The sequence below is a fragment of the Branchiostoma lanceolatum genome, chromosome 16 (assembly GCF_035083965.1).
Source record: "Branchiostoma lanceolatum isolate klBraLanc5 chromosome 16, klBraLanc5.hap2, whole genome shotgun sequence".
Lineage (NCBI taxonomy): Eukaryota > Metazoa > Chordata > Leptocardii > Amphioxiformes > Branchiostomatidae > Branchiostoma > Branchiostoma lanceolatum.
Window position 1 is genome coordinate 15,935,046 of NC_089737.1, and position 16,284 is coordinate 15,951,329.

General features: G+C 41.7%; 2 protein-coding genes across 2 annotated transcripts in view; both read left to right on the plus strand.

The window, feature by feature from the left end:
* Nucleotides 1-2,453: 2,453 nt before the first annotated feature.
* On the plus strand, nucleotides 2,454-6,418 carry LOC136421525 (small subunit processome component 20 homolog). Its single transcript, XM_066408852.1, has 8 exons — nucleotides 2,454-2,601; nucleotides 3,132-3,209; nucleotides 3,810-3,876; nucleotides 4,311-4,372; nucleotides 4,713-4,783; nucleotides 5,348-5,536; nucleotides 5,975-6,059; nucleotides 6,317-6,418. Exons 1-8 carry the CDS (start codon nucleotides 2,557-2,559, stop codon nucleotides 6,416-6,418), a joined length of 699 nt encoding a protein of 232 aa, XP_066264949.1. The 5' UTR covers nucleotides 2,454-2,556.
* Nucleotides 6,419-7,410: 992 nt separating this feature from the next.
* Nucleotides 7,411-16,284, plus strand: part of LOC136421526 (small subunit processome component 20 homolog) — a 62,658-nt gene continuing 53,784 nt past the window's right edge. The window contains exons 1-5 of the mRNA XM_066408853.1: nucleotides 7,411-7,416; nucleotides 8,009-8,059; nucleotides 8,315-8,365; nucleotides 8,473-8,646; nucleotides 9,057-9,191. Of these exons, the coding sequence (XP_066264950.1) occupies nucleotides 7,411-7,416; nucleotides 8,009-8,059; nucleotides 8,315-8,365; nucleotides 8,473-8,646; nucleotides 9,057-9,191 (417 nt within the window). The remainder of the gene's footprint in view (nucleotides 7,417-8,008; nucleotides 8,060-8,314; nucleotides 8,366-8,472; nucleotides 8,647-9,056; nucleotides 9,192-16,284) is intronic.

A 16,284-nucleotide genomic window follows, 5' to 3' on the forward strand; every position in this document is an offset into this window, starting at 1 on the left:
TGTATGAACATGTCGAGCGAAATGACAAAGAATTTACTGTACAAATACAGTATTAACTAGAAAGGCCGTCATTTGCCCCTGAGCAAATACAGCATGTTTAGCCATACTCCTCCCCATGCAAGAAGTGGGCTGTCCCAAAATAATACCTGGGCAAATCGAAATATTAACTGCATGTAGAAAGGCAACATTTGCGAGAGCATCATACTTTGCCAATCTCCCTCCTGATGCATAAATTGACTGTTCCAAAATCACCCGTGCAAAAAAATTCTCTCTACAAGTTCTGCGAGACCCCAAGAGCTTCTTACTGCAAAGGCTTGCGTGTGCTCCTGCAATATGACCTCAGGTGACCTAAATAGAACACGCGTTCTTTGGCCAGTAGCAAATGGAACGCGGGGATCCTTAGATAGAACATGGATTCCTTGGCCAGCAGCAAATAGAACATGGAACGGGGATATCACTTTTGGCCTGCTTTTGGTCTGAAAATGGGCCCAAAAGTCCCCAAAATGAAGCATTCTGAAGTGATGTACACCAGAATTGTGATTGAAGTCCTGTAGGGACATGTTCAAGGCACCCTTGTACCGAATTTCAGGTCACTTGCTTGCAATACCAGGGCACAGGAGCCCAAAATATAAAAATTGTCTAAAAATGCCCCAAAAAACCTCCATAAAAATGATTTTTAGGCCTGTTTCAAAACAATTAAAAAAGGGTCTGGGGGTATTTGCCATCTTTACCTACATGCCAAATTTCAGGCCGTTTGGCCCAAAAATGACGGAGTAGATTCCATTTGAAGATATGGCAGGAGAAGAAGAAGAAGAACGTGAACAAAAACAATATGTTGAGCCATACTAGGTATGGCTAAACATAATTATGTACGTTGGAATTTTGATATGTTTGCAAAATAGGTATTCAACTTTAAAGTGGCCAGTGTATCAAACTTAAATGTATATGTTAACACTTGCTGTGTACATTGCACAAGTCTTTGCTGTACTTTTGTACCAGTGTGTATAGCTATATGTGGAGTGATAAAAATTTGATGTTTTCTCACATCAACATGACATGTACATGTGTGTGTAATATTTAGCAGATAAACCATTATATAATTATCTGTCATAGACAATGGAATTATTTGCTTCAATAGCAAATTAGAGTTGGACTTGTTAAATTTCTTGCAAATTCTTCCACCATGTTATTAATCAAGATAGAAGGCCCAACATTTTGGACACAACACTTCTGAACAAATACCTTATATAAGATATAGTTTATTTATCTTGTTAAAGCCTCCAAAATAGGCAGGAAAGTTGGTTAGTCCAATTCTAGTTTATGCTTGGATGGAACTTTAGTTCCTTGTCATCAGATTTGAGTAGATAGTAAGTTAAACGCGGGTGCTGCTGATTGGATTAAAGTCACATGACCATTAGCCTATCACAACGGAATCGGTAGCTGTAGTATAGTTGTTTTGATTGGCTGGTGGTCACATGGTGTGTAGCTCTGCAGGATGTGCAGTGTATAAATGCGCTTGTCTCATTGGTGGATGAGCCAGCTTTTCATTGGCTGATTGCCAGAAAATGCTGAATCATGATTGGCTAGCAGTATTTTGAAATAAAAAGGCTGTTACAGTGTAATTGTTGTATTTTGTAAACCTTTTCTAGTGGACCACCTTTTGCTAAGCTATGTTGGTTTTGTGAGCATGCAGCTAAACATGTCTGAATATTGCAAGGGTATTAGAACTATGTGTAATTTCATGTTTTTACTCAAGCTAAAGCTGTGTTTAACCTCCTTGGTTTATGAAAGTTGTTTAGATTTTACATAATTGTGAGGCATGCTTTTTAGGTTTACTGTATCTTTCAGTATTGTTATGACCTGCTAATGCTGTATGTGATGTTTAAAGCTACCTGTTGGCTGCTTGCTCTGTTGGAGTTTTGAAATACAATCATTGTGAATCTCTTTGGAAATGTTTGTCTTCATTTATTGTTTGGGCTGTAGTCTTTGGCTATTACAAAGGGCTAGACCTGCTGAAAAATACAAGACATCATCATAGATTCTATATGAAGTTTAGATAGATGACCTATAAAATCAGCCATACCACCCAGTTAAACATGAGTAGTTACTTTGAAGTTGGAATTTGAAGACCGGCGAAACCAATTTTGCTATTTTTGTCGTTGTAGCAAATAAAAAGTTCACACATCCTTATCATTCACCTGTTGGTTTGTTTATCTGGGAGAAAAAGGAGTGCAGAAAACGCTCATGAAATGAAAATCTGATTTAGAATTTGTTAACGATTACAATTGGCTAACGTACACAACCGTCATAAGAAAAATACACATATCATATAAGTTCCATTTTTTTTAGTTATTTGCACTCTTGAATGCACTCGAGCAGATTGGAAGACAACAAAAGTATCAAAGTGGGCGTTGCGTTTGGATGCTATCTTTTTTAAGGTGAATGACCTGTGTTGACCCGAGGTCACAGCTGGCATGGCGTCCGCTACACGTGTTTCTTGCGTTCCTGCCAGTTTTTGAGCCGTTTTCTTGAAAAGTAAGCAAAGATCGACTCATCATGGCGACTAGAAGTACGGAGAAGAGACCGGAGAACCGCCACCGGGTAAGAACGGGGTTGTTAACGCGTTTGTTGGAGTGTAGTCGGCAGGGTTTTGGACAGGGGGGAGGGGGGCAGCGTAATGTTTTGTTCCAACTCGCATCTAAAATGCTATAGCTAACAAGTCCAGGGAATATTATAGTAAAGAGTTTACATGTTGTTCTTTTACTGCAAAAGATAGAAGTGTCTTTATTCTCCTGAGTGTTCAGATCATCTGTTATTTTGTCACGTTATGTTTAGGCTCAGTCCCTTAAGCTTGTCACTCGATGACCAAATATTATGAAAAATGTATGCTTCAATCAAATAAAGTCAACCTGAACTCAACTTTGTTTTAGAGTCCATCTTTGATAAGTTGGTGTTTAAAACATGTGAACTTTTCAAAAGTGAACTTCCTTGTTAAGACTTAAGTTGTAACTTATATAAAGATGCAGCAGAATAACATTTGAGATAGAACAAATCAGAACTAAAAAATGAAAGATTCTTAGTTCTGATTTGTTATCATCATTATAATTCTTCCTCCGTTCCTTTGCATCCAGTTCAAGACGTTCTCGGAGAGGTTATCCGAGGTCAACATCGATGTGGTTCATCGGATCAGCAGGGTGCGGGACTCGCAGGTAGGGGGCGTTGCTGCAACAGTGTTTGTTTGTTTGTTTGTTTCACCTTTAAAACGTCTCATGGCGTAACACACCAGGTTTGCACTGAGGAGTGCAAGCTGCATATCCGGACAGATTTATTTGATCCGCTCACACCATGCCATGAAGGACCCCTTTTCTAATCAGTAAGTGGTGTGGGTTCTTTAATTTAACGTGCTTGAGGTGTGTTTGTTCTTAAACACAGGACGTCCTATCTGAAGTACGTCCCTAATCAATGCTAGCTACTCATTCTAACCCCAGTGAAGTGAGGAAATTTGTGTTAATTAATAAATGAGGGCACAATGTCAAAGGGACAGGTCAGGAATCGAACCCAGGACCCCAAAACGGTGCCATTAAATGTCTACTCTGAACACCAACTCATTGGCACTCCATTGACCAACTTGCTGGGGACGTCGGGGTGAGGGCCGAAGATCTAGAGCACTTAAGCTTAATGGCGGATCGTAGCGACTGGAGGAAGAGGGTTGGCAACCCGCCCGACATAATGATGTATATATTATAATATGATGATGATGGTGTGCTAAGGAATGAGGATGTGTTTTGATCTTGTTTATCTCCTTCCAGGACATCGACACACATTTTGGAGAAGGAGTTCAGAAATGGAAGGAGCTGAATTGTACTCAACACTTCAGTAAGTCTGGTTCAGTGACATTATCACCCTTACTTGTGCTTGTGGGGTGGAAATGTTACAGTTTCCCTCCCCACAATAAAATTCATCAAAAGTTTATCCTTTGAAAGTTTGAAAGTGCTGTTTTACAATGCTTGTCAGCATATTTCCTTTCTAGCTCATCTCTCAGCATTTTCCTTACCCTGTTATAGCAGAGCTGAATCTGTGTCATAGAAATTCCCTACGATGCAGATTCAGCTCTGCTATAAGGAGAATGGTCTCTCACTAGAGTTGTTGTACTACTTCATGTACTAGGAAAACAATGTTACTCATTAGTTCTTTCATTTTAATTTTATAACATTACAAGAATGAAGGTACTGAACTGCTTTGGAACTGTATATTTTTAAGTATTGGAGACTGGCATCCTGTAAGTTGTATCTGTTTCCCTGTGCCCCCAGCCCAGTTCTATAAGGAGGTTTGTCAGAAGTGCAGTAACTACGCTCAAGTCGTGCATCATGAGGTGGGTTCAATTGCAAACAAATTTAGTCTTTTAACAAACATTTTGTCGCAACATAGTTCTGTGAGTTACTGTATACAGCCATTAATGTTTTTTCTTCCTATGTTGATTGCCCTGACGTTGTACAAGGTGTCAAAATTGGGGGAACAAGGGGTAAGTTAAGAGCCATAAGTTAAGTACATTGTCAGCAAGCTAGTTGGGCAGCCCTGGCTGTAGGAGCTGGCTAGCCAAACCATTAAATAAATGAAATTCTAGTCCATGCATTAGAACTGCTCCTTGTTATGATGGACTGACAGATTTTCATCCTGTGTTGATTTAACTGACATGTGTGTCTGGTTTGCAGGCTTCCCTGGTGGCCGCCCTGAAAACCCACCTGCAGGTTCCTGATAGCCTGGCTCTGCAGCCGCTTCTGGAGTGAGTAGTCTGGATCTCTTACTGTTCCTCAGGAATAGCCTAGATCAAGGCTGTCTCCAGGACCACAGCCCTCTGTCCAGGGACAGAAATGTGCTTGTTGGGACGGTATTTTCAACTTGTCTGTCCAAAAAATCTGAACTAAAACTGGTGAAATGACAAATTTAACAGCAGAAATTAACAATGTGGGCTGCCAATGAATGGGGCAGAAACAAATTGAAAGCTGGAGACAGTAACTGTGGTAGTGTCTGTAGAGATCTTACGTATTATAAGTAAACTAACTTTTATACAGGATAGTCATAGCTGCTGATAACAAATCCAGACGAACCTGATTTCATAGCTAAAATTGCTTTGCTGAAGCAACTGCCAGGCAGATATCATGCTTTTGGTCCACCTTATCCTATGAGATTACCAGTACCACAGAAGGTCTTTAAGACCCTCTGTCTTTTTTAGCCTAGATAATAAAAAGCCTTCAGCAGTCTTTTCTGACCAATTAAAACTTTGTACAGCTACTATATGTATGATTTTGATACCCAAAACCTAAAACAGCGCCCTCTATCCCCCCAGCCTGGTAGTGCAGCTGGCGCGAGACCTGCAGACAGATTTTTACCCGCACTTCGGCGAGTTTTTCCTGCTGCTGGTCCCGCTGCTGAACACGCAGGACACTGACGTCATCGAGTGGACGTTCACCTGCCTGCTTTACCTGTTCAAGTTCTTATGGAGACACCTGGTCAGGGACATCACACAGGTGTACAGGTGAGTTACAGGTGTACAGGTGTATCTGTAGCTGTATAGCCGGGTATAACTGCCCTTCGGTGTAACATGCCAGGTGTGTGACCTTCACCTGTCTGCTGTACCTGTTCAAATTCCTCTGGAGACACCTGGTGAGGGACATCACACAGGTGTACAGGTGAGTTATACGTGTGGCAGGTGTGTTAACTATTGGCTCACGGACGCCTGTCTCAGCTGTTGTGAATATAGGTATGGGAGGTTTTCCTCAAACATGTGATCTTCTCAATCTGTTCAAAAGATAAACTTTCCATAGGTTTAAGATGATGTTCATTTGGAGGTTTGGACTTACCAATGCATAGGCAGTTTCTACATTTCATATTTTAACCCCCTCTTTTCTAAACTTTAAGCTCTGCCTGTGGGAACAGTGTGGTAACTAAGTTCTTTTTGTGCCCCCCTCCCCAGCCTGTACTGCCCCCTCCTAGGGAAGGACCACAAGCCTCACATCAAGAACTTTGCAGCCGAGAGTTTCGCTTTCCTCATGAGGAAGGTAGGTTTGGCTTTACTGTCACATCACCATTTGTCACATGATACATAAAACATTGTACCAAGGGTTCCCACAGGGAATGTACATTGTACAGTATGTCATGTTTCTGTATTGGAAGATTTTTTAGAAAAAAAAGTGGAAATTCAATACAGAATATTTTGGTAAATTCAAAGAAACATTCATCCTCGTCATCATCATCATCACATTATTGATAGATTTGATTTCGAGACCTCTTTTTAAATGCAATTTTGTAATTCCAGGTGAGAGATCCGAGCGACTTCTTTGACTTCATCTTCCAAGACTTGGCAAAAAACCCAGATGTAAGTCCTGCACAAAGATTCCACCTCCCCTCCTCATTTTAATCCTACTACTGAATACAATATACTCATGTAACTAATTGAACTGAACAGAATGATAGCCTCCCAAGATTGAAGAAGACTTGGAAGTCTGGAGTCCAAACAAATGACAAATAATTGGGAACAGTTTAAGAAATGAATAAAACTAGAAAAGGTTCCATTTTCATGCAAGTCAGGTTAGCAGACACAGCCACAACTTGATACCTTATAATTAGTAACCTAACCACTAGACCACCAAATCTCCCCAACCTGAGTTGTTTATATCATGTTCTTTTCTCCCATTTCCCCAGAGAAGTTCTGGAGTGGGCCGTCTGCTGTTTGAGATGCTGAAGGGAGTCCAGAAGCAGTTCCACTCCTGTACAGCAAAGGTAAGATAACTCATATTCTGTTTTCCAGTAGTATTTTATGTGTTTTATCTGTGGATCTGTTGTCCATAGATGCATGTGACAGATATTATTTGAGTCGTACAATTTACAAAACTGCTATAATGTAGACCTTGTTGTTGTAAATCTTGCAGTGTGTTGTTTATATATAGTCAGAATAGGTAGCTTCCTTCATAATGTGAATCAGATATTATCATTCTCAATTGGCTTCTACATGCATTCTCCACTGCTGATTGTTATGACACTTTAGATTTGCATTATCTTGTTCTGGTATTCTCTGTTCTTCTGTAAGAATACTCTTTGTACATTCTAACATTTAGAAATTCTAAAGTTTTTGATTTCAAGAGCTTTTCATTTGCCGGTCTTTCCAGGTTTTTCCCATCTTGCTGTCCAAGCTGGGCCCGGCAGCCCAGGAGGATGCTGGGAAGGCTGCATTGCCATGGCAACAGGTGCAGGAGGCCCTGGAGGACACACTTCAGTCCATGGCAGAGTTCACTTCCAGAGGTCACGCAGGGGTCATCTGGGACGCTCTTGTCGTAAGTTGTCGTCAGATTTGGTCAAAGGTCAGGAAAAAATATGGTTTTTGCCCCACCAAAGGGAGTGCTATTTTGGTATATGTCTGTGCGTCTGTCTGTGTAAGTATGCATATTACACTATCCTTCCTCACTTTTGTCTGTGGTTTTAGGGTTGCAAAGCAGTATTTTAATATACATTTTGTACTGCACATTTGGTGACAGCTTGGAATGTAGGGCCTCTATCATTGCTTCTTTAAACTTTGGAGAAGTACCTTAAATTAACACTTCAAAATTGACCACTAATTTCCCATATTTTCCCCAGACTACCTGTACAGAAGTCCACACTAGGTGGCAGGAGGACCGGGTTGTGACAAAAACTGGAAATGATTAGATTTTGGTACCTTCCCTTGGTACTGAAGCAGAACTCTGACGTCTCCTTTTCCAATATTTTCCCCAGACTGCCTTCACAGAAGTCCACTCCAGGTTGCAGGAGGGCCAGACATTGTACCAGACATTGTTTCAATAGCGTGCATGTTGAGTGACAACAGCTGGGATTCAAACTCAAACTTAAGTGGCGTAGAGACTGGGTTCCTAACGACTGCACTATGAGTACTACCTGCAGCTGCTCATCACTTGTTTAAGATTTTTTGCAGCCATACTATTGGATTTGATGTCTTGTTTCCCAATATTTTCCCTAGACGGCCTGTACGGAAGTCCAGACCAGGTGTCAGGAGGAGCAGTTTAAGAATGTGACAACAAACATGAAATGGTAGATTTTGGCCCCTGAGTGGGGTCTTTCCTTGTTACTGAACGTCCAGTTTTGATATCTCCTTTTTTCAATATTTTTTCCAGACTGCCTGCACAGAAGTCCACACCTGGTGTCAGGAGGAGCAGTTAAAGAATGTGACAAAAACTGGCAATGATAAGATTTTGGGCGCCCTGGTGGCTTTCCTTGGTACTGAACGTCCAGTTTTGATATCTCCTTTTTTCAATATTTGTTCCAGACTGCCTGCACAGAAGTGCACACCCGGTGGCAGGAGGAGCAGTTAAAGAATGTGAGAAAAACTGGAAATGATTAGATTTTAGGCCCCCTGGTGGCTTTCCTTGACACTGCAGCGGAACGTCCAGTTTTGATATCTCCTTTTTTCAATATTTTCCCCAGACGGGCTGTACAGAAGTCCACACCCGGTGGCAGGAGGACCGGACAGAGAGCCGCCAGACGGCCGGACATGAGGACTGCCTGGCCGGGCAGCAGGACCGACTGCTGAGGCTGGTGCTGGTGTGGGTCAGACACAGACAGGGGGAACTCATCGCTGCACCGGATAAACTCTGGGGGGTAAGGAAACATTTATATCACTATCCGTATCTATATAGCTGGTATAACTGCCCTTCGGTGTAACACACAAGCCTCAACACCTCAGCTTCTAAATCTATATAACCGGTTTAACCGCCCTTTGGTAGAGATTCCGATTAGAGTCTGTAAATGTAAAGATATTCCCCTAACGACAGTCAGAACTTTTCATCTTCCATGAATGTCACTTTATCTCAATGGATTGACTTGAAATTTAAGATTTACGAATTTGCCATCCTGATCAGAGATAATTCTGATCGCAATCTCGGAATGCTTTCTCGATCTGGTTTGTGCCATGCATTTAATCTACGAAGGATATTTTAATCTGTGAATTTTATATATTAATATGTTAATAAATGACAATGTTTAATGTCTGCATGTTTTTGTACTCCCAGCTCCTGGTGCTCCTGCTGTCTGGCGGCCCCTATCCCGGGGAAAGTGGTACGACCCTGCTGGAGCTGACCTCTGACCTCCTGCTATGTGAGAAGTGCAGCCTGGATGTGGCACAGATTTCCAAACTTGTCTCTCTGGTAAGGAAATATTATTTCTTTTCTTTTTTCACAAAAACTAGTGTCTTGTTAGGTCAGATTCTCCAAAGTTATCGTTTTGCTGAGAAAATAGTTGTCACTTTGGTAAGGAAATATTGATGTTTGTCTTCACGGAAGGGAAATATGAATATTTGTTTTTGCTCCGTTTCTTTCTCTTCTTCTTCTTTTTCTTCAATCTGTTCCAAACAAATAAGGTCAATGACCTGTACCAGACAGCTGTCACCATGGTTACTGCAAAGATGATAGCAGACACCCTGTGGTGTTAGATTAGTCTTTTTCAGCGGATTTTTTCTGATTTTTTCATACAATTTTCGGTGATCTTTCCTTGTCTATAACGAAAGAAAACTGGGACATCCAGCTTATGGCCATATCTGCTTTGTTATAATGTTGTATGATTACCCTAGCCTGTTTGCACATACATTACATTGCTTATGAAAAAATATCACTCAACAAGGTTATCTAGCATCACCATGATTTTATTGCAGTTATAGAGTACAAGCATGCACTGTAATCACTTATAAAAACTAAATGCTCAAAAAGTTATTGTGATTCACATATGATTATGAATTATGATAATGCAAGTTAACCAAATAACAGCAGAACAATAAAAAGTTGTCTGTTCTTTATCGGTCAATTAATGACATAACTGCAAGTATTAAAAATAACACACCTCAGCTCAGCAGGTAAATTTGTACATTGTTTGCTTCAGTGACTGGTTATCATCATTAAATGGAATAAACTTTGTCAATTTGAGCCTACCGCATATATCTATTAAATGCAAGCATTGTTGCAAGCTACCTAAATGTTACTGTAGCAAAGATTACAAAACTATTATTTCATATTTGCAGTGCAAAGTTCCACTCTAAATAGTTGTGTGTATAAAAACAAATCTTTAAAACTCCAGATTACATGGTTGATAATTCTTATTATAAACTAATTAGTATAGTTAACAGTAAAGTTTGATGAATTTTCTCCTCAAACACAGGGAAAAAGTTCCCCACATGATTACATGTATCTGTACTTCCTGATACAGTGGTCACCAGTATCAGCTACAAACACATGTCCATCCTCTGTCACAGCCACCCCATGGGGAAGGTTCAGTTTGTCCCCATCACTGCTAATGGTGGAAAGCCAGGTCCCATCTGGGCCGAACACCTGAAGCTTCTTGCCAAGTTCTACACCACCAACATCAGAACTCTCACCAATGTTTGCCAGAACTATGTTCCCCCTGCTGTCAGCTGACACCCCATGAGGAGCCCACATGTCCTGTGGCTGTCTGCCATACCGTCCAAACTTGTGTTTGAAGTTCAGATTCTTGTCAAACACCTGAACACGGCTGTTGCCTGCATCTGCCACAATGATGTTGTCTTCTTTATCCACACAGACAAAACTTGGCTTGATAAATTGCCCCTCCCCCTGTCCCTCCCCTCCCACCTGTTTCAACAGTGTCCCATCTGCCTCAAATAGGAAGATGCTGTGTTTGTCTGGATCAGCTACAACAACCCTCCCATCCCTCTGTACTGCCAGGCCATAGGGGCCTGTGCAATATTCACCCAGAGGAAATTTGTTTATCAGTTCTCCTGATGGAGAAAATTTCATCACTTCCTGCATATTTGTGGTAAAAGACTTCACCACTATGGTGCCATCTGCCTGAACTATAAGTGATGTAGCATTAGCAGTTGTTGGAAATGAGAAGCAAAACTTCCCACTCAGATCAAACACCTGAACACGCTGGTTCCAAGTATCAGCCACATACAGCCTGTCCCCCCTGACTGCTACTGCTATAGGCCTGTCAAACTGCCCCTGCTGGCTGCCCTCCTGCCCAAACCTCAGTACAGGGTTGTTGCTGCCCACATCTACAATGAGAGGGGAACACAGGTTACCCCCTCCCCCTGTAGCCCCTCCCCCTCTAGTCCCATCCCCTACCCCTGTATCCCCACCCCCTGTATCCCAGCCCCTTCTCCCTGTAGTCCCACCCTCGCCCCTTGTAGCCCCTCCCCCTGTAGTCACCCCCACCACATGCTTCCCTGATGTTTGTGGCCTCCAGACTGCCTCATATACCCCCTTACTGGTTTCTGTGGTGTCTAATGTAGCCCACTGCCCCCCAAAGGTGACTGTGACTTGTGGTGTTCCCTGAACTTGGCCTTCCTGTGGTCTGAAAATTATGGTAGTTGGCAGACTTTCTATAGGAAACTCTGTAAGTAGAATACTTGTATTGCAGACTGAAAGAGTCCCTGGACAACATGTCAATATTTCTGTGTTAGGATGGAATGATATCTGCTCTTTCAGTCCCTCATGTGAGATCTGGTTTGCTTTTAAAATGTTGAGCCTGTTTTCCAGCTGCTGTCCAAGTGTAAGGATTTCTACATCGTTACCTCGAGCTAGAACATCTCTACAAAACTTCAGTCCATCTTCTGTGGATTTGGAACTCTCCTCCAAGACTTTGATTTTTTCAAAGAGCGGTTCCTTTTGGGTCTTTTCCGTGTTGTCTAGCCTGTCGGCAAGTTCTTGCATTGCAGTTTCTAGTTTTGCTTTCAGCTCTGCAAAATGGTGCCCTATTTCTTTTTTTATTGTTTGACAGTTTGTTGTGATGCTGGTTAGTTCTTTATCAACTGTTTCCTTGGTTTTTGACAGACTGCCAGCTGTATCCTGGGTTTGTCCCACTAGTGTTTTTAGCTTAGCCTTTAACTCTTGTGCAACCTCACTGACCTCCTGTGGGTCGTGATTCGGCCCTGCTCTGTGCTCATTTTTGGTGCAGGCTTGGCACACAAGCTTGGCGCAGGGTTGGCAGTAGAACGTTAGGCGCTGGTCGGTGTGTTTGGGACAGTACTCTCTCTGAGTGTCATGCACAGTGATGTAATGGTCCTTCAGTGCTGGAGTTTTGCCGTGTATTACAATACAGTTCTTACAAAGGAAGAAATTACAGTCCCTGCATGACCCAGCTACCCTGGCCCCAGACACACACATCTGACAGTTTATGCGAGCTTGTTCGCTGCTTTGCAGGGCTCTAAAGTCCAGCAAGTTGTTGATGTAGAAGTTTGGAGGCAGACTGGTGACACGTGCTCCCTGTAGACTCACCTGGTGCCGACAGGTAGGACAGGTGAACTGGGCCTTCCCTTTGCGCCACCGTTCTAGACACCCGGCACAGAAGGTGTGAAGACAGGGCAGGACTCGGGGGTTGTCAAAGATGTTCTGGCAGATGGGACAAGCCAGGAACTTTTCATCAAACTCCTCTCTTGGAACTTGTGCAGCAGCCTCTCCCTGTAGCATTGTTTCTGCAAGGGAAAAGAATGATATTGTATCTAATTTGTAAATTATTCTTTATGTAACATCATCACTATTATTTCCTTTGGCCTTAAAAGGAAGCTATACATGTGTATGTACATTTGAATTTTCATAAAATCATGTTAGTTTTACTGTAAAGTTTGCAAATTCTTGAATTAGTATTATGTACTAGTAAACAATGCACCTTCTACTGATGCTGTTGCTCCATCCTGGCTTGTTGAATCTTCACTGTCCTCAGAGTCTGACTGATGTTTGAAGGGAGCTTCTTTGCTGGTGAGGAAGTCTGGGTTGTCTGGAAGTTCTTCATCCAAAACTTCCTTGGTGAGATCTGCATGAAATAAAGTACAAAATAATGTAAAACTTTTGAATACACATTTCATATTTGGGGCTCACAAGGGAATGCAATATTTTTATACATTCAACTGTACAATGTAGTTCATGATGATTTATGATAAAAATTCTATTCTATGCTGTTTCTAAGTGCAACAAAAACATTTAACACTTATGAATTGTGTGAATACTCAGTGTCTAAGGTACAGCAACACACACACACAAAGTTTCGTTAAAACTCTATGTCTATTACAAGCCAAAATTAAATCTAAAGGCAATCTCCATAATACACTTTGTTTCAGACTACTAGTAGTCAATTGATACCAAATGTAGCACCCTGTTCATGAAATAACTGAGCTGCTGCATTTTAGCAGTTGTTTTCTCAAGAAAATTAAAAGAACCTTTAGATAAGTCCGACTCCTCAGTTTTATCAGTCTGCGTTGAAGCTCCACCTTCATTTGGTTTGGGATGTTTGGGAGGCAAGGATGGGTCATCGGTAACTGCAGGAATTTCCACCACCACAACTTCCTCATGGTCTGTGATGTAAAAATAAATGAAAGTAAATTGACCAGGCCTTTCCATGAAACCTGAAACATGCATGCAGTGCTGTGAAAAAAACAAGCACATTAAATTAATGCATTAAAGCACACTCCTCTGTTTTTTTGTCTCAGAAAAATATCTCTGTAAAAGACAAAATTCGACTCACCACTTGAAGCCACAGCCTCCTGCAGTTCCTCCACCATGTCCGGTGACGGGTTCCTCACGCCGATGGCCAGGTTCATTTTTACCGCCCTCCCCTCGGCCGCAAACTCCGGCAGGAACGTCTCCAGGAGAACCTGCTGGAACGTCCCTTCTCTGGCCATGCGGAGGAGCTGCAGCCGGTCCTCTTCTGTAGGAACCTCCAGCTCCAACAAGATGCACCCTTTTGTAGCAGTTTTCATGCTGCATGTGACTTTATACCATTCTGCCATCATTGTGGCAAACTGTTGTCGTACTGTGACATTACTAAGTCTTTCAAATATATCGTCTGCATTTTCTGGGTTGATGTCAAGCTCGCAGCAGGCCCTCACAAATGCTGAAAATGAAAACAGGAACGATTCAATTTACCTGAATTGAATCCATGTAATAGATTATGGGAAAACATACCTGCAAGGGGGAGGGGCACAGATCTAGAGAGGGTAAAGTCCATTATATATTATTGCTCCAAGCAATATTTGTACGTTGTGTGTAATGATTAAATGTTTGTCAAAAGCAATATTATGTTTTGGGAGTAAAGGGGGAGGAGGCAGAAAATCACAATTTCTAGTTTTCTTGGTACAAAATTTGTTTCATCTTGAAGCTTCTTTCATGATCCAGTTTGACTACTTATAGATGATTTAGCGCACAATAAAACCTGTGCTTACCATCTTCCTGTGGGATCAGTTTCCCCATGACGTTGTTGTCCCCAAGTTGCACTGTGTCACAGCCATCTATGTCCTTCCTGCTGTACAGAAGAACTGATCCAGGGTTACGGATCACAAGCTGGGGCGGACTCGCAGTGGTAGAAGTTGCACCAATGAGCGCCGAACATTGACTGTTGTCTTGATCAGTAAGGGCGGAACTGATCACATTGTTGTGACCCAACTGTACCTTAGAGGAGTCTTTCACCCTTATGTTCTCCTGTATGATGACTTGATCTGGCTGCTCAATAACAATAGAACCAGCACCGTACTCAGACTGCAGTGAAGATGATGTTGCTTCAATTGTAGCTGGGTTGTTGGAAGACACTTGAACATTGTAGGCTGTGGTCTTTTCAGCGATTTCCAACATGGCCTCCCCCTGCCTTTTCGTTGTTTTTGTCTCAGACATTGACGAAAAACTTAAGGTGTTCATAGCCAGTCCTGCTCCTGTCTCTGTAGATAAGGTTGCCTGGACTGTTGTTCCTGTGTCACCATTCTCCCTGCCTTCCCGACCAAGGCCTGGAACCTCCAAATTTCTGTCACCAACGACAGCTTCACTGTTTGAACAGTTCCCAGTTGTGATGGCATCACTGCCATTCACTATATCTTCCTCAGTGTCCATTTCTTCTTCCCTTTTGTTACTGTTGTCACAAAAGTGCTTTGGTGCAGCACACCTGTCAGAATTGTGATAGATTTATTATAATTATTACACATTCACAGCAGACTAGGGCTGGTTCAAAATGGAGGACAGGTGTTGTTCCCTGCACAATCTTGGCTGGGTCTGAGCTGGTACTGTGCACGGATTGGTTCACAGACGAACATTGCAAACACTTCATTTGAGCTCTGATATGGGCAGAACTTTCACCAGTCACATGGCAAGACCACATCACATGCATAGGCTCACAAGTACAAAGTACAAAGTTCAACCTAGGGCTCAAAGTTGCAAGGATCACTATATGCTCAGCTCATATTTGGTGTACAGTGCATACGGCCATACCTTAATAAGTTAACGCAATGTACAATTTTACAAATGTCATTTACTAGCAGCATTTTAAAGTTCTTTCTTGACATTATTGGCATTTTTTTTCAATCCAAACATTGTGCTAACTTCAAGTTGACAATTTACAATGTACAGTATACAAGTCAGGTAGCCTGTCCCATTCACACCCCCCCCCCACCCCACATGAGCCCAGGTTCTTTTAAAAGATGGGCAGTGATTTGTGACAATATTGGGAAATTGCAGCAATTAAGTATAATCACTGAGCTTTCAAGTTATTTTAAGTTTTGCAAAATATGTGTTACTAAGTTTTGCCATCTTCCATCTTATTTCTGGGAATGTTTTACAGTTCTTCATTTTTCTCTATTACCACCAATCCACCATACAACATTGCATTTCATTCTCTAATAACCCTCTTACTTTCTGTCCTGAAGGCGGAAGTACATGTAAGAGGGAAGGAAGTTTTGGAAGTTCACTGACAGCTTTTATTTATAAGTAAAGCCCCTATCTATTTAATTGTAAGAGGCAACACTACATTGATTTGACTTGACTTGTCTTACATGTATGTTGGGTGCCATTATCCATCTGTCACCCGAACCACCATAGCCGGCCAGACGTTCCTGTACTGTGTATGATTTTATTATTATCCGGAAAACACTCGAAATCTGGAAAACTTTTATCATTATGGCATAAGTTTGAGTTAAAAATATTCTGGAATATGACATTGCACATGATAACAATTAGGCAACAATGGTAGTTGTCCTATAGTATACTAGGTTTTTCAGAATTCTGAATTTTGAAGGACAGAATTCTGCACAAATTCTGCACGGAACTAGAATTCTGATTTGAGTGCAGAATTCTGGCAACCATATGCATTTGAAAATTAAGAAAGGCAAACAACAGGAAGAATAGCATTGTTTTTAACCTTCCCCCTGCTGCCCAACTCCATATCCAGTACACACTTGGTGACTTGGCAGGCTGAATGTTAATCAAACCACTAGTACTGTAGATACCACTGTAATTT